The following is a 21,759-nucleotide window of genomic DNA, read 5'->3' on the forward strand; positions in this document are numbered from 1 at the left end:
TAACAATTATCAGTGCCAAATATAGAGGTGACTCTGCAATGAATGCACAGGAATGAAACTGATATGGTTTATTTTTAGATTCCTTGAGTTTGAGACCAGTATTTTAAAATCAGACGTAAGACCTGAAGCATTTTATTAATGCAGAGACAGTTCATCCCCATGTGCAACTCCCTGAGAGGCAACTTGGAAATAAAATGACACTAAACTTGGAAAAGCTCTTTATTTCCCAGAGGCTATAGCCTAATTCAGATGGAAAAATCTGTTATCATCTTTTCCTTTATTTGTCATGTTCAACAATAGACAGGCAATAGATGTACCTCAGAACTTCCCTCTGAACTACCACAAAAGCTAAACCTCTAATAGCCCTGTTAGAATAACAGATTGTTTTTCATTCTTGTAAGTATGCCTCTTGATTGCTTTTGATCTAGAGAGTTTTGGATGTAGTGCTGCAAAGAGATCTGTCAAAACTCCTGAAACCCAGAAATCTCAGAAGGAAAATCTGTTGCAGGAAAACATACAATATAGTTTATACCTGCCTGTTTTTTTTCTGGAAAACTGAATGGAAGAGCACGAAAAGAATTCCATGGTGATCAGTCAACTTAAGTGCTTCCTGGCCTTTAATGGCTACTTTAGGTGTTACGTGCACTTCAAATTTTGATAGAGTACCGATTATGTAACATATGGCTGACGATAGCATTGTTAGCTTTCAGTTGACCTCAGTTTTTAGTTCTAAATTCCCATTATGATATCAGACAAGTCTGTCTATGACAAGTTGATCTGGCATTTCAATCACTCCGTGTAGAAACTTCAGAGCAGTGCTTCAGCAGTTTGAAGTGGCTGAAAAAAGAGTCACTTCAAAGCAAGCAGTTTCAAGAACCAGTTCTCTCTCACAGTTTTCTTTCTTACATGGTCTATGTCTCATGTTTGTTAAACATTCTGTTTTCGGTCTTAGATGGTACAGGTATCAAATATGAATAAAGAGAGTGCATTCTACCTGTATGGAAATTTAGGTGTTGGAGATGCAATACACAAGAAGAAATGGAGTGGATGAGGGAGTTTTGTTAACAAATGACTCCTGCATCTCCCAGGAAACTAAATTAATGGATCGCATACACCACACAGCTCCGTACAGTGCTTTCTGCACATGCTGAGAGACTTTCAGATAGTATCAAGCACTTTCAGATATTGTGAGCATTCTCAGACTTACCTCATTAATACATTACCTAACAAGTAAAGATCTGTTGTGAATCCTGTCCTTCTTGTTGGCAGCACTGTGTTCAAAATCCTTTGATTATGAGCTTTTCTTTGCGGGGAAACTATTAATTTATTACAACTCACCTCTCACAAAGCTGTGGCAGTTCGGCATAAAAAGACACTAAAGAAAAAATCTAGCTCTTAACTGCCTTGTGTCAATGTTTGGAGTCACCCACTTCAGCCAACAATAATTTGCCATTACTCCGCACTAATGTGGGTATCTCCAGAAGAACGTCAAGGAAAAAACCATTAAAGGAATTTACCAATTCAAAGCAAGTAAGTTAAAGAGCCAGGAAAAGAAGGCAGCTTATGATACCCCAGGTGTCTTTGGTCTTATTATCTCCTAGCTAGTTACAATAATATCACTGTGCTAGTCAGAGAGAGAAATTTTTTCTTTTAATGTTGCCTCTTAACAATATTCCATGTTCTCCTAGGTTTGCCCCATACCATCCCAGCCTCCTCAGCCTACTGTTGTTCCAAAGCCAGTTCAATCTGTCATACATGTCCCATTGCAACCAAGCTGCCCAGGCCGAGGCAAGATGGCAAAACTCATCAATCCAGAAGAGATGACATCCAGGGATTATTACTTTGATTCCTATGCTCATTTTGGAATTCATGAGGTAATCTTATATTTATTTCATCATCATCATCATCATGTTATTAATCATAATAATGTTTCTTTGATTTATTAGTTATTTACCCCATTTCCCTTGCTTATGATTATATTCCTGTGACTTTCCTCAGAAGATCATATAATCTGGTTCAGTGCCAAAGATATCACGCACTTCTCTAGAGACCTGTACTCAAAACCTATGTCCCACTTACTTCCTTATAAATGCGTTCTCAATGCAGTTTATATTAGCTATCCGTACAGTGGTAATCTTCATCAGTAAATCAATTTAGTGTATTTATGAGGGCTGTGAACTAACACAAACACACATAGAAACTACCTTATTGCTAAGTTAGGTCTTTTGTTCTCTTTCATATTGGAGCACAGATCCCAGCAGAACAGCTACTCAACTGATATGAAAAGCCAAATGATTTTGTGACTCTTGACATGTTACTTGAATGAATGGGCTGCATTAGTGGGAATATATAGCCCAATAGCCTCCAATAAATACTCTCCTGGAAAGAACACAAAATACATGAGGTGTATATTTACCATCAGAATATTTACCTTCAGAAAGCTGACTGTAGACCAGTTCTAAAGAAGACACTAATATCTTATATTTACATTACCTAAGAGGATGGGATCTTAAATACTAGGGTGCAAAAAGGCCAACAATGTGAAATCAGTGGCACTTTTCACAAACCACTTAAAAACCAGTACCTATTTCTGTTACTCTAGTAATTGATTGGAGGGCATATACGTAAACAGAAGATTTGTATCTACCAGTTACATGTTGCCAGAGTAGCATTCAGAAATTCCATCCAAGAATGGAAGAAGATAGAGGACCAACTGAGTGGGAAGGAGACCTAAGGGAAATAATGAAGACACATCAGAAACTCAAATCAGATTGAGGCCTTGATGGAAGAAGCTCTGTAGGTCTCAGGGAGTGCAAGAAGTACCTGAGACCTTTTGCTGAGGCTGTGAAGTGGGAGGTTGCCTTCTTGCCTGCAGAAGGTGTGCATTGACTGATAAAGAATCTGTGTTAACAGGTAACGGAGCTGCTAGAGGAGGTTAGCTGACTGGATCTTGTGCTCTGACAAGTACAAGAACCTAAATACTCAACTATACTGAAAGGAGGAGCAGTCAGAGTCTGTACTTACCAGGTTTGAAAATGGAGACTCCTCTGACAGTGAAGGCTGGAAACTTGTAACTTCTGGCAACACCTGGAAGGCTCCTGATCTACCTGCACATCTCTACCTACAAAATAGGTTCAATGCCTTCATTGTAAATGAGGGATGGGAAGTTCTGTCCAATGAAGCATCAGAAATGGTTGGCCCTGAGCCATGCAGAAGCACTGGGAGAAAGCAACAAGTAGTGGAAGTCTTTCTCTTGCAAGGGACAGGGGCCCCTATCTGCTCACCTGACCTGCTGTCTCAGCATTTGGATCTGGGACACTGTGGAGAGGCTGCTAACGTATGTCCACCCATTAGATCAGCCTTATAGTGCTACTGCTGCTATTCTACATGAACACCAATGAGACTTGGAGCATATAAAGTGTGACTACACAACTCTTGGGATGATGATCAACAGCAAGCTGTGCCAGGTGCTTTTTTGCCTCAGTTGTACCAGTGAGAACAAGGACTTGAGGAGAAGTGCTTCTGCAGGTCCACAAATGATTGTGCAGCTGGTGTCAATGACAAGTTTCCAGCTTTTATGTCTACGGGACCTTCTTTGAGGGTGGAGGTCTGCTAGGAAGATACGTAATCCACGTGACAAAACAGAAAGGCCAAAACTGTCTTTGCCAACAGTCTGGCTAAGCTGCTGAAGAGATCTTAGCTGAGAATGATAGAGGGTGATCACCCACAGTCACACGGGGAAGTTGCAGACTGAGTTTGTAAGCAAAAAATGCATGGTGATGGAGAAGACCTCATAGTCAGTCAATAAAGCAGAGCAGAAGGGGCTCACTCCAAGTGTAAGCACAGAAAAAAGGAAGGACCAAGAGGCAACATTGTGGGAGAAGGTCTCATAGCTTTTCTGGAAAATCAACGTGACAGCAAGCTTCTCTGAAGTGCCTGTACACTAATGCATGCAGCCTAAGAACTGAACAGGAGGAATTAAAAATCAGTGTGCAGTTGCATGGCTACAATCTCACTGGGATCATGTTGATCCCTGTGAGATTGCTCACATGACTGGAATGCCAGAATGGCTGGATTCAGGATCTTTAGGAGGGACAGACTGGGAAGGTGAGATGGCAGACAGAACAACGGAATGCATGGGACAGATGATGAGCTTATGGGTTAGGTTTAAATGGCAGACTGAGATGGTTGACAAGGTTGTGGTTGTCTGCTACAGACCACCAGGAAAAAGAAGTAGATGAGGCCTTCTTCAGACAAGTGAAAGAAATCTCATGTCTGCATGGGACTTGAGTCTGATTTTTGGTCCATGGGAGACTTTAATCATGCCGGCATCCGCTGAAAGGCAACTGAACAGGACATAAGCAAACCAGGACATTTTTAGAGTACATGGTGATAAATTCCTGGCACAAATGACCTGAATCAGTTGGAGAGAGGTGTGTGCTCTGCTGGTACTGATACTTACTAAAAAGAATGAACCATCTGGGGATGTGATGGTCTTGGCTGCAGTTACCATGAGATGAAGTTCAGGATCCTGAGACTATGGATGCTCTCTCAGGGTCTATGCTGTTTGTCTTGTTGACAAACCTGGGTTTTAGGAGAGCAGCCTTCATCCTTTTCAGGGGTCTGCTTGGAAAAATCTCACGGGAGATATATTTCTATACATTGGTATACATTGATAAGATCCCCATCATCCCTCTCTTTGCCAGGCTGAACAATCCTACCTCTCTCAATCTCAAATGTCAGATGCTCCAATCCCTTAATCATCATCATGAGCTGTGACTGGATCTGTGACAACATCTCTTGTTCTGGGTAGCCCAGAGCTGAACACAGAACCCCAGATATGGTCTCATGAGTGTTGAACCACCTCCCTTGACCTGCTGGTGATGCTTTTTTTTTTTTCATGAAGTGCATGTATTCCTGCTATCAATAAAGCAAAAATCAACACCTGACAACGCCAACTTAAAATAGTGAGAAAGTAATCTAGGCTATACATTAATATCTTCTGGAAATTGGTCTTATAAATGAGTGAACAAAAGAGCAGTAAGGGAGTATCATATAGCACAGTATCTCCAAGCTTTGCTATGGACTTCCTGCATCACTTTGGGTAAGGCTATCAAAACTGCTGTTTTATAATGCTTTATGGAACAGTTTTGTTTGTATTCAACCTTCTCTGAGGCTCTAGGTTGTGCATGATTTAAGAGAAAGGGAAAAACTTGGATTTCTCTATGGCTTCCATCTATGACAAAAGCAGTGCTGTGGTTAGGTTGCATTCTGGTTGTCAATTATAACAGTGAAGTAGTATTTAGAGAAATAAAACTGTACAAAGGATATCACGCTTCTTCTTAACAATTCAGTTCTAAGCAGCTGGTATTTTACAGTTGCTTTGATGTGTGCACACCACTCTTCAGGTTGTGTATTAATAATGCTTGAATTATAAGAAGAGAATGCATTCAGCAGCAGTGATGGATGCATATAAGCTCTTCAAATAGTAACACAATGGGTTTTTTTCATCACAGGAAATGTTAAAGGATGAAGTGCGCACATTAACCTATAGAAACTCAATGTATCACAATAAACATGTTTTTAAAGATAAGATTGTCCTTGATGTCGGAAGTGGCACAGGAATCCTCTCCATGTTTGCTGCAAAGGCAGGAGCCAAGAAGGTATATGGGGTAAGAAGACTTTCTGTCATATTTTGAGTTTGCACATTTTGCCTGAGAATGTCGTGGTGATTTACCTTTTCCTGTTTGTCTTGGTCTGAAATTCTTCTCCCCAAGCTGTTGTATGGCCTGATTTACAGTGACTTTAGTGGAGTTGTCTTGCTTTCTATGACTTGCAGTGGTGTGCCTTTTCCAAATTTAGAAACAATGTCTTTTCTGTGTGTGAATCTTCGGTGATCTGCTACATATCCATGTTTCTTCTTGGCTGCAAAAAACAATGTTAAAGGGACTCACTCATACTCAGTGGAGTCAAAGGAAATATCTTGCTTTTTTTAATTCTTAAGTTCTGCAACTTTGTAGCCTTGGAACCTAATTTCTTTAATACACTTTTCCTTGTACATTACAACTCAGCAAATTATGCAAGAAAGCATTTGCATGTTTTCTGTGCCAACAGTAATGCTTTTCAGAGGCAGAAAGGAATGACTACCTTGATACATTGAACTTCAGAAGCACAAACACGCAGTTCTCTGCAGGGAAGTCATTAAAGAGAGCACATGCTTGCTTTTAAGTATATTGAGAGCTATTTGTACTGACTCTAAAATTACAAAGACAATTTCTTTTTGCTTTGGACTTCTGTTTGTGTCCTGCAGACACAACACAATGTAGAAAAGGGCAAGTGGATTCTTTGTGTACTTCTTCGAAAAAATTGTTTACTAAAACTCAGTTTGCTACCTGTGTGCATTTGAAGGCACTGACATAGCTAAGTATCAAAACTATGCATACTTATTGCTGGTAGTGATACATGAACTAGCAGGACTCCTGTTGAATTCTCAGGCTTGTATTTTCAAAATCCAGTGTTAATTCTGAGTGCCTCATCTGAGTATCATCTGAGTATTAGGCTAGAGCATGGACGTATAGGTAGCTGAAATCAGAAGGTGCTGGCAAAGTTTTGGGAGTTTAGACATGAGACTTAATACAGAGTTGGCAGCTAGAATGTATTTCTTGTTAACCAAATACACAATTTATTATCTCAGTGCCTTAGGAAGAATAAACCTGTAGCCTTCTCTGATGCAGGAATGCAGGTCTCATGCAAGGATGTTGCAGTGCTGTAAAAATATAAGCATATACAAAATTATGATGCTGTCTCTCAGATCCCTGGCCATATGGTCTTCTTCCCTCCCTTGTGCTGGCACGGGTGCTTATTTGATTCTACAGTGAGCCAGCTCACTGGCAGCAAATTCACCCGATAAAAGAAAAATAAATACTTTTCCACAGGTCTGTGGTTGTTGTTTTTTTTTTTTCCTGCTTTGGACTACTTTACAGTTCAGGCCGTATCTCAGGCATTTATAAAGCTCAGTAGCACACTAGTGTCAACTCATCCACGGACTGTTCAGCACTGAAGGTGGGGGGGACATGGTATGCAGGAAACAGCTCTCAAAGGATCTCACCTAGGTGTGAAACTCCTCTGCTACAGCCTAAGAGTTTTAACCTTCTTGCCACATGAGCTACCTCAGCATGAGTCCCAGCAAGATACGGAGTTGTGTTTGCATTGGAAAAGCAGATATTTCAGAGATCTGGGAGTGGCAATCTTACTGTTAAACTCAGACTTTATGGTCCTATTCACAAAAATTGCCAATGGAAACTGCGAGTGTTCCTTTTGAAAAGCAAGCATTTGCCATAGAGCCGAGCTGTTCCAGTTACTTCTCTACAGTTAGATGTGATTTTTCAAATAGCATGATGTGGGAACTGCTGACAAATGCAAAGTGTTGGTTTTTTGACTGCAGCACCACTGAAATCACCCCTCTTTCTCACTCCTGAGATTTGAGAATTTGAACCTTTTCTCAGGTTCAAATTCATCCAATACCCTGTCTGGTTCTTCTTATCCCTTTTTACTCACTGTTGGAACTTATTCTTGTTACTACCTCAGCCAACTGCTAGAATAATCTGGGTCTTCAAGAGGTGTAAATCTTAGAATCACTGACTCATAGAAAGGTTTAATGTAGAAGACGCCTGGAAGTATCTAATCCAGTCTCCTACTCAGAGCAGATTTTAATTTGAAACTGTACCAGGTTGCTCAAAGCCTTGTCCTGTCCAATTTGAAAGATCTCCAAGGATATGGAGACTCTAAATCCTCTCTTGGAACCTATTCTAGTGCTACAGTCAGCAGGTATTTCCCTTGATACAGCTCATGAGCACTGACTTACCCTGTCATTGTGCACTTCAGAGAAGAGTTTGACTTTGTTTTCCCTGCAAGCCCTTTTTTAGATAGTTAACTACTGGATTGGGAGAATCTCTTTTATAAGCTGAACAGAACCAGCCCCCTCAGTTTTTCTTCTTTCTTCACATGCTCTGACCCTTGACCATTGTGGGAGGATGACAGTAGACTGTGCAATGGTGTTCATCTATTTGGGGAGCTGTTGTAAGACATGTAGAGATAAGATTGACATGTGGCTATTGGTACTTGGGAGGGGTGACTGAGGGATAGAAAAATACATTCAAGTATCCCTTGAAAACTTGGCTCATCTGCTTCATTTAGTCATACAAAATTCGGGGCAGACACTGAAGTAGAACTATCTGAATTCTATAGTATTTTCAGATGAACAAGACAGTGTAGGTAAGAAGGTAAACAGACACATACAATTAAGGGACATGTTAGATGTTATCTGATTTGTATAAAAGGTGGTGATGAGAACACAGCCCAGGGGAGAAGAACTGTGGGAATGTGGTGGCTCTTTGGGAAAAGACTCCAGTAGAAGAGGAGGCATTGGCAGCATTAGATTGTAGAGATGAACATACACACACAGAAATAAATAGAGCTGAAAAAACACACAGGTCCCTCAAGGGTCCATACTGGCACCACGATTATTTAATATCTTCATTAATGACATAGATAGTGGGATTGAGTTCACCCTCAGCAAGTTTGCACATGAGACAAAGCTGAGTGGTGCAGTTGATATACTTGGAGGAAGTGATGCCGTCCAGACAGACCTTGAGAGGCTTGAGATGCTCACCAGTGTGAACCTCATGAAGTTCAAGAAGGCCAAGTGCAAGGTCCTTCACTTAATCAGGGAAATCCCCAATGTCAGTACAGACTGGGTGATGAATTGATTGAGAGCAGTACTGCAGAGAAGGACTTGGGGATACTGGTGGATGGAAAATTGCGTATGAGTCAGCAGTGCATGCTTACAGGTTAGAAAGCAGATTGTATCCTGACCTGTATAAAAAGAAGCATGGCCAGCAGTTGTCAAAGGTGATACTCTCCCTGTACTCTGCTCTGGTGAGACCTTGCCTGTAGTACTGTATCCAGCTCTGGGGTCGCAAGTACAGGAAAGACATGGGCCTGTTATAGAGAGTCTAGAGAAGGGCCACAAAAAATATCATGGAGCTGAAACACCTCTCCTGTGAAGAAAGACTGAGAGTTGGGCTTGTTCAGCCTGGAGAAGGGAAGTCTTTGGGGAGACAATAAATGTGGCCTTTCAGTGTATAAAGAGGGCTTATAAGAATGACGGAGAAAGACTTTTTAGAAGAGCCTATAGTAATAGGACAAGGGGCAATGGTTTTAAACTGTCAGAGGGTAGATTTAAATTGGATATAAGGAAGAATTTTTTTACTGTGAGGATGATGAGACCCTGGAACAGGTTGGCCAGAGTTGTAGATGCCCCATCCCTGGAACTGTTCAGGCCAGGTTGCATGGGGCCTTAAGCAACCTAGTGAAAGATGCTCTTGCGCATGGCACTAGATGATCTTTAAGGTCTCTTCCAACCCAAATAATTCTATGACTGTAAACTGAGGTACTGACATATTTCGTTGGAACACAGTTTTTGTAAAATCCAAGTGCTTTGTAATATTGGACAGATTTGAGCAGATCACTGACTTGAAAGAGAATTGAGGGAAAGCCTGACAACACTCTTTTTATTTTTTCTTATTTCTTCACCTAGAGAATTCAGTATTTTCTTTTTTTCTGAAATGAGTTGCTTTTTAAAATAAATTTGTACCACAATACAGAATCCAAGTCAAAGTAGAGACAAAAATCTTTAGACATCCTAAAGCAATTTTATTTCTGAAATACATATTCCTTCCTGTAACATTTGAGTAGGGTTTTTTTTATTATTTTTTATTGTTTTGCTTCTTTGAGAATAAAGCTGATTTGGGGAACTCATAGTCATTTGTGAAGTATAATTTTTTATTTCTTTGCATCTTTTTCTTCAGAAAGGTTGGAAAGCCACCTCCAAAAACCTACATACCCATGCTTTATTAAAGAAAAATAGACCAAGACAAACAGCAAGAATGGGCTATGAAAATGACAGGCAGATGTGAATACAGACAGGAAAAATGAGTGTGTTGTAATGGCTGTGAGTATAGATGAGGCATATAGTCTATAGAGTTTACAGTAAGGAAAGAAGAAGCTGAAGGGAGAAAAAGGACGAAGTTCTCTCCATTTGTCCCTTGGACTCTTTGGACTATCACTCTGGTGTTCCTTTCTACATGCCAGTTTTGATTTATATTCAGGCAATTGAGTCAGACATCTTATGAAGTGGTTTGCATCCACAGGCAAGCTAAGTAGAATTAATGCTCATGTTCCCATGGGGACAGGGATCGCTATTATGACTGCTATTATGTCTAGCTGTTTCATGGGCTATATAAAAAGAATACGTCCTGCCATCTGTGATTGCCGTCACAGGGATCAAGCACAGTTTGGCTTTTAGAGATTAAATGGAGATCACTAGACATATAAAACATTTCACTAGAGATAATATAATTCTATTTGACATTGACATAGGGGGATTAGAGAGACAAGGATTATACAACGTATTATTGGAAGTTTAATGTCAGATTTGAAAGAGGGAAATTAGAAAATCATTTAGTGACTACTGATTTGGCCCTCTTGATTTTACAAGGGCACAAACCCCAGAAATCTTGAAAAGATACCAAAGGTCATTGCAAACATGAGCTCTTATGATAGGAGTCAGATGTTAACAAATTTAAGGGCAAATTTAAAGCTAGAACATACTTTGTAATTTGTTTCCTAGTTAAAGAACAAAACTGGTCATGGGAAAAACATGCACATCTGGATGTTTTTGTAAATACAACAATTTCAGGCATTTCTTATGTGTAATGTGTCTGTTCTTTGGTTGTTGTTTTTTATAGCTTGTATTGCCAAAGTTGATAAATTTTTCACAGAGAGAATTGCTTCTTGACACAGACTAGTACTGGCATAGTTTGAATTTAAACATTATTCACAATGTTTGAATGAATTTTCTTTTAAAATACGTGAGGAAATGTAGCACCATGCTAATTCATTCCCTTCAGGAGTTGTGTGTTGGGTTTTTTTTTTTATTATTTATATTCTGAAATAGCAGGAATAAATTAATATTATTAATAAATTATGTAATTTTGTTTTAGGAGCTCTTTTTTCCTCATTTCAATAGTTTTAAAAACTATCTTTTCTATATGAGCCACTTTAACTCAAACACAGACTGCAGTTTGAATATTAAGATATTACTGATTATGGTAGTGCCCACACAGGTTTCACTCTTTATCAGTGGTGACACATACTTCGTAGAGTCTTTGCTGCCTTCAGTAGATTTTGTTTTTATTCATATAGCTGAGATTTCTAGCACATATTTACATTTCCTCTTGCTTTTCTTTTTTCCTCGTTTTCCTAGATCGAATGCTCAAGTATATCTGACTATTCAGAAAAAATTATCAAGTCGAACCACTTGGACCACAGTAAGGCATATATAAAAATATTTTCTTCAGGAGAAAGAGAAGATAACTCTTTCGCTTTTTCTGTTTAATTTATGTTGTGTTGTTTATATGTAAATGGTAATTTTGCATAATTTACTTACGTAAATGAAAAACTAAACACCTCATTCTAGGCACTACAGCAGGTCTTCATAGGAGAAGTTACTTCTACGTTTACTTCTAGGCTTACAGGCTACAGAAGCAAGTAGGACTTGTCAATGGGCAGTTTGGTTCAGCAAAGTAGGCAGAAGGCCCCATACTAGAGCTAAACTTTTCAAAATAATTCTGCCATTTAAATTCCACCTTATTTCTTAAATAGAATCAAAACACATTCAAATTGAAATAAGGTTCAAAGCAAAATGTATTTCATACCTATGAACATTTTTCACTAAGAATTTCTTCTGACTTCCAACTTTAAATTTGAAAAAGCACATTGAAATAAACACACTCATATAAATGAAAATGTTCAATTCTGAGAATAATGGTATCAGAGAAAACTTCTATTTTTTCCTTGAAAACTGTTGGCATTTCCAGGGATGTGGAAACCCTTCAATTAAAAAAAAATATTAGAAATACTCCAAAATAATCTCCAACAAGCTCCATTTCATACCTTCAATCCTCTTCCAAATCCCTGTACACAAGATACGTTTGTAACAATCTAAAAAAATCAGGTTTTTTTTTTAACTGAAGCTGTCAGACAGTTCTTGTTTAAAAGTGCTTCTGTGAAGGACTTGCCTTTGCTGCAGAGCAGTGCTGGTCATAGCTGACTAGAGTGTATAATTTGCCCCCATGTTTACCTGTGTCTGTGCTGGTGCTATGCTAGCACATGAACAGGGATAAATTTTTGTTATGATTTAGATCTGTTCTAATTTTTATTGCTGTCATTTGCAGCTTCTGACTAACACAGAGATGTTTAGGAGGAGAACTGATTGTAGAGAATGTGCTTTAAAGTGTGTAGTGTGAAAGAAACAGCAGTGACGTGGGATGTAAGAGGCCAGACGGTGTATGCAACTTCTGGTTCAGGAAAAGAAGGAAGCAAGGGACCAGAGAATACTCTCCTCCACAGGAGGGATAGGGCACTAAAACAATGAGGTGTCGACCTCAACTTGGTTATCCTGTACCTTTGGTGCAGAGCCCCCCGAGTGGCCTTTCATGAAATAGTTATACAAACAGCACACCACAAATCAATTAATTTTTGTATTTCCAGCAACAGGAATTGTGTGTGAAGGGATCATTGTCAGAATAAATAAGAAGGATCCATTATGCTCCAGAGGTTCACCTCTGCTTCTTCCTCCTGTTTCTCCAAGGAGCAAGTCCTTGGAAAAACTGTAGAGAAAGAAGCAGAGACCTCTTCCCTTTGGCAAAAAGAGAACTTGCCTGGACAGGTTCAGCAGTCTATCCAGTTGCAGTTTGGTCTCCAATATAGGCAAATGACACAACTGAATGAACATTTACACTTATCTACATTCACTTTTATTTTAATGCAACCAGGTACTGAGACAAACGATCTTGTTGCTTATGGAAAATTTTTCTTTTCTTCCCCCCCTAATTGTTTAGATAAATGCAGAGTCAGCAAAAGGGGCTATACCAAAAGAAAAGCCACTATTTTCAGAACAGACACAATACAGCTGTGACAGCACAATCTGTTCCTACATGATGCCTGATGAAGATATTTCATCAAAATGAAGGGAGGTGCAAGAAACCTGTGCTGCTGCTGCTGCTTACACTGTGACTGTTCTAGGTATAAACAGAGGGCTTCAAAGTCTGCAGGTGTGTCACTCTGGCAGCTGTCAACAGTGCTAAAATTCAGTAAAAAAAAAATTAGTGGTAGTGAAAGTTCTTGGGAGAAAAAAAGATCTCATGCATGGAGCTTATAGATGTGAAGAATCTTTAGTATAACAGCAGATGAACTATTGAGCTACTAAATGTGAAAGGAAGGACTTTAAAGAATGGGAAAGATAAGAGAAATCTGCTCTTTTCCAATCAGATTGCTCTTAAAAGTTAATACTTTGTGTTACCAGTATGTTACCAGTATGTTGAATCAGTGTGTTCCAAACTTCTTAGGAGGCTGATTTGGATTAAAATTTGCTATGCAAATAAAGTGGCCACATCTGGTTAGGATGATACTAGTACTGCATGAATTTTAGAAGGTTGAAACCTCTTTTTTGCTGGGTTGAGTTCTAAAAATCACTCAACCCACACTAACACTCTTAAATAGCTAACCTAGTTCTAGCTAAATGAAAGTACCTTCATCTTCCTCAAACCGAATGTTGAGAATTTTCATCAGTAAAAATTGTCATAATTAAAAATTGACATTGAGTAATATAATAATCTTAATATTATTAATTATTAATGAAATATAAAATATTCCCTGCTTATTTTATTCCTGAATTACACGTGCATCCATTACCTTGTTAAGGAAGAATACAGAACCATGAGACTTTACAAGCTGCGAACTGTTTGTTCAAATTATTTATAATACTTTTATAAGTAGGAAGCATTTGTTTAAAATGCAAGAATGATTAGTGAATTGTGTAGTGATCCTAAAACAAAAGTATTTGTTACCACTAAACTAAATATGGACCAGCATTTAATTTCTTTCTTTAAGCAAAATACCTGTTTTAGTATCAACCAGTTGTATTACTGCTTGTTGATTTGCTTTTGCAGTTCATACCCAGTCTCCTGTAAGTGGTATTTAGTATTGCCAGTAATTTAAAGCACTGTGTTATAGTGTCCCTGAGGATCTGGTATTTTACTGCATCAAAATTCTAGCAACCTTTTTAATTTCCTTGAAACTAATTTGGTGACAAAATACCTGACAGCAATATTTTCCAGCAGTCACTTTAGATAGCTGTGGAAAGCTGTGCAAGTCCAAACCAGGTAGAAGATTCAGAGTGAGAATACCAGTATGTTATAGAAAATTCTATCATGAAGCAGAAGGGAATGAAAAATAACTTTTCATGACAGAAATGTGTTTGTACACACTTTCTTGTTTGTGTATTATCACCCTAAATCTACCTTCCTCAGTTAGGTCAGCTCCCCAGAATTTATGGAAGCAATAGGCCTTAGTTTCTTTATTGTAAAGCTAGCATAATATGTTTGGAGAGCAGCTGAAAATTAGATCCTACTTCCATAAATCTCTAATACCACAGTGAAGAGATCATGTATGTGTAACCCTACAGGGATGTTTAAAGGATTCTAGGTGGATTATGTGCATTACTTTGTCAATAATATAGACATCTTCCAAATTCCGAAGGATATGTAAAGTGAGATCAGGCAGGTATCCAGGTAAGACCTGTTCTTCTGTTGCTTTTATATATGACTGTTATTTTGTTTGAGCTTTGGTTTTGTTTGTGTTGTTTTTTTTTGTTTGTTAGGTTTTTGTTTTGTTTTGTTTTTGTTTATTTTGTTTGGGTTTTTTGTTTTTATTGGTGTTTTTTTGGTTTGGTTTGTTTTTTTTCTTTTATACTGATATTAAAAAACAAGTAGTTTCAAAATAGTGTAAGATCCATTGAGTCACATGGAGTTACCCCTTATCTACAGGCATTGAAGAACAGAATCATATTAAAAAGGTCAGCCTGACATTCACCAGTGAGGAACTTGGTTGGGTTTTTTATTATGTGAAACATATTTGTTTGGATTCTTTTTTCAGTAATCACAATATTTAAAGGTAAAGTGGAAGAAGTTGAATTACCTGTGGACAAAGTAGACATCATCATCAGCGAGTGGATGGGTTACTGTCTGTTCTATGAGTCAATGTTAAACACAGTCATCTTCGCACGAGACAAGTGGCTGGTAGGTGGTTTGCATGTCATACTCCCTGCTGGAGCAGTCATAATCTATTTTCTGACTACAAGGCTTCCCTCTGCTACTGTCACCACAAGAAGACACAGTTACATCTCCAAGTGCCATTTCTTAGGCTTTAATGAAAAGATTAACAAGGGAATCTCTGTGAAAGAGCTTTGCTTTTGATTAACTGCTGGTGAAACTTGTATAGGCACTATCTAATGACTGCTACAGGCTGCAAGAGTTGCTGAGGTTAAAGCTGATGTGACAATCTGCAGGAAAACAATAAAGGCATGCAAGGGGTGCTTGTCTGGTTTTTGTATGTGCAGTTCAAAATGTAATGTCTTTGTCAGGTGAATAGATTACGAGATCCATTTCCCCACAATTCATCAACAGAAACCTGGAGGGCTAATGTTTCCAGACCGAGCTGCTTTGTACGTGATAGCAATTGAAGACAGACAGTACAAGGACTTCAAAATTCACTGTGAGTAAATGCCTAAAAGTAACACTCTTCTGTGCTTATTTCCCTAAAATATTTGATTTACTCTGGCCTTCTGTAATCTCTTTGCTGGTAAAGTTTCAAAAAGGCCAAGAAATCATCCTGACCAGGCCAGAATTCCAATAGAAACATGAACACTGAGAAAACTCTAGTTAGATGAGAAATTGAGGAAACTTGTGGTAATGTAAAGTGCACAAAGGAAAGGGTCGTGAATAAACTGATGTAGACCTTGCACAGAGTTATATTGATACTTCTACCTCTACTTTACTATGTGTGTTTTAGTATATTTAGTTTTGTTGGTTTATTCAACACATCATCCCACATAACTGCCATTAAATTTGGTAATGTTCTTTAGCTATCCAGGTGCTAGTGTTTGTTTTTAAAGAACAAGAAGAATTAGTAAGATGCAAATGAATTGTTAATGTTAAGAAATAAGCCTGAAAAAAATATCTAACTAATAAGCTTGTCAAGAAGAAGAAAAAAGAATTATTTTTTTTTTAGGTTTTTAAAACACTTGATGTGATAATTTTAAAATTAAAAATTTCTGTTTTACTTCGATGTGAAACAAACAAACAAAAAGTTCTAAAGTGCTAAACTTTTTATTTACTTCATAGATGTTTAAAATCGACTTTACATTTAATTTTTTTTTTTCTTTGAATTTTCATTCAATAACTGGTGCTGTTAGTGACCTCTACAGGTCACATAGTCCAGCCTCTTCCTCAAAGCAGGCCAGATTTCACAGTTAAAGGAGGGCAGTCAGTGCCAGGCATGCAGTCAAGAGATGGGGATTCCTTTGTTCACAGGCTGAAGTATCCTCAGGAGTAAACATGCTTCGGAATATCCAGTCAGAATTTTCCTTGCTGAAACTTGCCTTCCTTGTCTCTTGTTACCTGAAGAGAATCTGACGTTATCTGTGTTGCTGTAGCAGCAGATAGCAGTTAAATCCCACCATTAACCTTTGCTGTCCAAGGTTAAGCAAGCCCAGTTTTCTTGGACACTTCTCATATCTTAGCATGTGATTCACTTTCATCACCTCAAGGTCATACTCATGGTTCACATTCAACTGGTTGTCCCCCAGGTCACCTAAATTTGAATTTATTTGATCAAAATAGTTTTGATGAAATAAGTTCTACATTATTTCATCCTCTTTTTTATTTTGTTCTTTTTTTTTGCTTCTCTTTATTTTTTAAAGCTGGCCAATTTCACCTAATGGCATTTTCAATTAGGGGAAGAAAAAAAAAATCACAAAATTCCTAAGCACTTTTATAAATTAAGTATACATGCAAAAACTTGGGTGTAATTAATGGGTTCAGTCAACCTGTAAATGAAAATGCCTAACTCCTTATTCCTTCCCTTTCAGCTCCTCTCAGAAAAGAAAGTTTGGTGTTTCGGTAATCAAATTCAGTGCCAATACACAGAACTGCCAATGGGTCAGAACTGCCGTTTTGGGTCAAAAGCAAGCCCAGTGCTGTGGGGCAGTGACAAGAAGTCTCTGTAGGTGCCATGGACAATTATATCTACTCCTCAAGCACAGCCTAGATTTTTCCCTTTTTCTTTTGAATTTACAAATTCAAAAGTATGTCTGAGGCGTCCATTCTCTAAAGGAATCAAAGCTATTTCAGCCTAAGAAATTCCCTTATGCCTTATTTACTTTACCTTTGAACCCTTTCCTTTCTAGGCTTAGAACCTTTTCCTTTTCTCACAGACAGTACACCTGCTTTCAACTTACCTTTTCATCTTAAAGAAAAAAAAAAGGTTTCAGATTCTTTTTATTTTCTCTATGTGTTGTTTCCATTTAAGGCACTTTCTTTTCTGATTTCACCTCTGATTTCTCTCCCCCGCCTCACTTTTAATAGTTCTGTGTCTTTTTCATTTATTTCCATCTCACTACCCATGTGCATCACCATTTTGTCTCCCTTTTCAGCTTATAAATCCTTGATGCTGTCTCCTTGGATTTTAGTTCTTCATCTTTCTTTTTTCCCTCTTATGTTGGATAGAGTCTTTCCTTCATATGAGATTCAGGGCTAAGCATTTTAAAGGGTGCTCAGGAACTGTCGTATTTAGGAAGAAAGAATTCAATATAAGGTTTCTAAAAAGTCTGACTTCTGATTTCTCAAACTTTATTAGTGCCACAGAGTACTGCTATAGTCTACTCTGATTGCCTGAAAAATGTAAAACATAATTTTAACTCCTGTGACAGGTGTCTGTCTAATACAGATTGTAGCATACATTTCAATATCATCCTATATAAGCTGAAGTACATCAAGTGATGGAGGCCCCAAAAACTCTGTTGGTAAATTGTTCCTTCAGGGTTTCCTAGTTGATCTTTTCTGATAAAAACGTATGGCTTCTATAAATATAAACTGAAGTTCCCACATGCTCATGGTGCTTGAAATGTAAGTTTTGATCATCGGTTCCCCTGAAATACTGAGAAACAGCCCAATAAAGGGATAACATATCAACATATTCATGTTCAGATTTGTTCCAATTTATAAATACGGAGATCTTTTGCTCTTATTACATTTTTAATTATAGTCCTCTGGGAATGGCAGTAGCTGAAATGCTGTGCTCTTAAGAAACAAGACATTTCAAACATGCTCATTATTACTGTTGATCAGTTTACCTTGCTTGGGTTCCGAAAGTTTTTAAAAGCTCACAGTATTCAGTTTAGACTTGCACATGGAGCACTGAATCATATGGTTCATAAGACCAAGATTTCACTTTTTTTGGAGGTTTTTGGTTTCATTTTGTTGAGCAATCTTAAGAGAAAAGCCAGTGTACTTTTCAACATTTTCATTTTGTTCAACAGAAAATACACTTAAAACCAAACCAAGGTAAGAAGCATTTATCAAAACAATGAGAAGAGCAATTCAAATAAGTTCATTATTGCTTTTGTATCTTTTAGAAAGCGCACATTTTGATTTTTTGTTATGATGTACATGCAGATTGAATTTTGGTTGCCCCAATATTGAAAAGCACCTGTAATTCTAGTCCTGTCAGTAATTCACTTGCTGAAACTAAGGCTACTTAAATAATTAGAAGAGCATGCAAACTGCTGATTGAATAGCAATCTATATAAAAAAGAAAGGAAATATTAACAAAAATGGATAGGAAAGGATTGAATAACCTTAGTAGCTATTCCCCAGTTTCAATATGACGTATTATATGATTTTGGGCAACACTCTCAATTGTCTAAAGCCATGAAAATCATCAAAAAATCTCAAACACAGTTTTGGAGACACCAGAAAGAAGGCCCACTTTTTTGAGATGTGTATTAAGATGTCTGTTGAGGGTTTATTTTGTCATAAGCGTATTATCTGTAAAATAACAATGATGGCATAGACAACTGGGGCAGGAAGCAAAGAGCAAAAGAGAAGAGCTGAAAGTTAGGGGGTGGTAGAAATTCTTTCAAATGAAAGATGCGTTGAGAAACATATTTTTATTGTTACTGCTAATCTTTGACGCATTCATTTGCATTGACAGGGTGGGAGAATGTGTACGGCTTTGACATGACCTGTATTAGGGATGTTGCCATGAAGGAGCCTTTGGTGGACATAGTAGATCCAAAGCAAGTGGTGACCAATGCCTGTTTAATAAAGGTTTGGTAATTCCAAATATACCTAATTATGAATGTTTACATCTAACTGCAGGATTCTTTGGAGATCTGCTGCTTGTGTTTTACTGCTATCTTTGTATGCTTCTAACTAGCTGCAGAAGCCATCATCATAGAATGATATTGCACCAAGAAGGAAAATAATAGTGCAGTTTTAAATTAGTACTAGTATACTGCACATGCCCAGTACTGTCACTTGAGCTAAACATGAATATTGGTACCCTGATCACTTATGGAATACCCAAAAGCAAGATGCTCCTTGTGACTCTGTACTCATCTGGCTGCTGCTAACTGTAACTTAAGACTCTTACAAATTATACGTGTGCAAATACTGGATAAATAGAGATATGGTGGATTTACAGGTGAACTTTACTTGCCCTACCTTCTTGTAAATAGAGGTTGGAAAGTACTGATGGAATGTTGCTGAGGAGAAGGGCTGTATTAATTCTGTTTGCAGTAAAAAAGACTGAAGCATGAGTTTCTGAATTGGTCAGCTCTGAGAAACAGCACTAATTTACTCCAGAGCATGAGGTCAGAATTGAAACCTAACTTATTTGTATAACTTCCTAATTCTTAGCCCTATCTAGAATATTACTGTGTTCTCCCAGCCCCAACATCTGCAGCCAAAAGTTAGTTTGTACCCTGTTCTACAAATAAGACAGAATGGCCGCTACTCCCTCTTCACAAGACAATATTAAGAATCCATATCTCTTCACAAGAGAATTCATAGCTTGCAGGAACATATTGAAAGATCTAGAATTCCTTCCATGTGTAGGAATGCGCCTTATGTGTGAGGACTGCTCTCATGAATAATCTCACAGCAATCAGGTCTATGAATCCAAGAGTGTGCTCATTTATTCCAAAGACTCAGTTCTAACTTTTCCCTTTCGCTTTTTGCCAGTAACAAATACAGCATTAAGTATTCCCATATGCCAAAAGGAAAGACATACCATTAATCTGCAGAAACTTTACTGAAAGCAGCAAAAAGGAACAGAAGTAAAAACTCTATGTGAGTATGTATGCACACACAGTCCATCTGCACTGAGGGGAACACAAGATGGTTGTGTCCGAAAACAGCCTGAGCCAGAGCAGTTTGAAATTGCAATGCACACGAAATAAGCAGCTATTTAGACTTCACAACATATGTCTGGAGAGTGAGATATCAGGTGGCAAAATGGGTTGGCTTCTCCAGAATAAAAAGTTATAAAAGCTGCATACCCTTAAATGAAGTGCAAATCTAATGTTTTCTTTAGAAGGTCTTTGAAAGTAATTGGGTTTAAGAAGACAGAAAAACTTCTTCAAACTGTGCCTATTCAGGTTTTATATTTAATTCTACATGGCCTGACATCTTTCATCTGTTCACTGAATGGTGCTTTACCATGTAATGGCACCTTAGGAGTAAAGCAGGTAATAACTACACAAGCAGAAACCACTCTCCATTCTCATAAACTGATCACTAAAAAAAGAAATAAAAATTGATGACAAAAGGCAGGAAGGAAGAAGGCTTTTGTTCAAGCTGGCAACATGGAAGCAAGAAAAACTGACACTGCAATTCCTTTTTTAATATACTTTACTTTTGCACGTGGTTTTATTTATATGAAGTGCATTTCTTTTATCCTGAAAATATTTGTAAATTCAGAGAGTAATACTAACATAAAAGAATATTTGAGAATAAACAAAGCAAGCATGTTTAATTATCCAAATGTTTTATTGTAGCATTTCAAGATAGCACAGCTTAGATTCACTAATGGACTTTTTAGGTGGATATTCAACTCAAAGCCAGGTGAGTGTGAGTTCCCTGCACGTTAGTCAGTGATGGACTAGTCACTAGATGCATTCCTAACAGACCAGAGCCCTGTGCTTCTGCATTGATTTAAATTTCCAGAGTAGATGCTCTGAATTATTCTACAAAATCATCAACCCCTGCATGCTGTGTAACCATGACACTTATCTAGAGTGCTGGAGACCTGAGTAAAATATCCTCATTTGTACTCTTGAAGAATTGGATGTAACCCAACTCTTTAACCCTTCAAGAAACTCTAGCCACTAAGCCACAGGTACACTGGGAAGTGGTGATTGCAGGGAATACAGCATCCTCTCTATTGTGGAAGCAACTCCTCTTTGAATGATCTTGTAAATATATCCTGGAGGCATAGGAATTTTTCTGGCAAGTAGATCTGTTTAAATTCCAATTGCCAGGGAGGGTATTGACCTTCAAACCACCAGAGTCAATAACTGGTCTCAGGAAAATTATACAAGTGTCCTGAGGGCCTACTGCATTCAGTAACATTGCCTGAAAAACTGGAAAAGTTTGCTTCAAACTTAGTAAATTAGCTGTTTTCTTCTCTGATCCCCCTGCACACTAGAAAAATACAAATGGGCTTGGGGCGACTGGGAACTTTTTCTCAATGTTTATTTGATTTAGTGTTAGCACCAGAGACTACGATAACAACAAA

At 38.0% G+C, this 21,759-nt stretch overlaps 1 protein-coding gene across 3 annotated transcripts in view; it reads left to right on the forward strand.

Annotated features, from left to right (window-relative positions):
* Positions 1 to 21,759, forward strand: part of PRMT8 (protein arginine methyltransferase 8) — a 60,331-nt gene that overhangs the window by 25,368 nt on the left and 13,204 nt on the right. For 2 of the 3 annotated variants that reach the window (XM_057428650.1, XM_057428670.1), the window contains exons 2-7: positions 1,689 to 1,874; positions 5,517 to 5,672; positions 11,327 to 11,390; positions 15,058 to 15,200; positions 15,588 to 15,675; positions 19,174 to 19,289. In XM_057428650.1, the coding sequence (XP_057284633.1) occupies positions 1,689 to 1,874; positions 5,517 to 5,672; positions 11,327 to 11,390; positions 15,058 to 15,200; positions 15,588 to 15,675; positions 19,174 to 19,289 (753 nt within the window). The remainder of the gene's footprint in view (positions 1 to 1,688; positions 1,875 to 5,516; positions 5,673 to 11,326; positions 11,391 to 15,057; positions 15,201 to 15,587; positions 15,676 to 19,173; positions 19,290 to 21,759) is intronic. The other variant, XM_057428660.1, reaches the window with a different exon arrangement.

Source organism: Pezoporus wallicus, unplaced genomic scaffold, assembly GCF_028554395.1.
Source record: "Pezoporus wallicus isolate ANWC-B61680 ecotype Strahan unplaced genomic scaffold, APGP_CSIRO_Pwel_v1 scaffold_3294, whole genome shotgun sequence".
NCBI classification, from domain to species: domain Eukaryota; kingdom Metazoa; phylum Chordata; class Aves; order Psittaciformes; family Psittacidae; genus Pezoporus; species Pezoporus wallicus.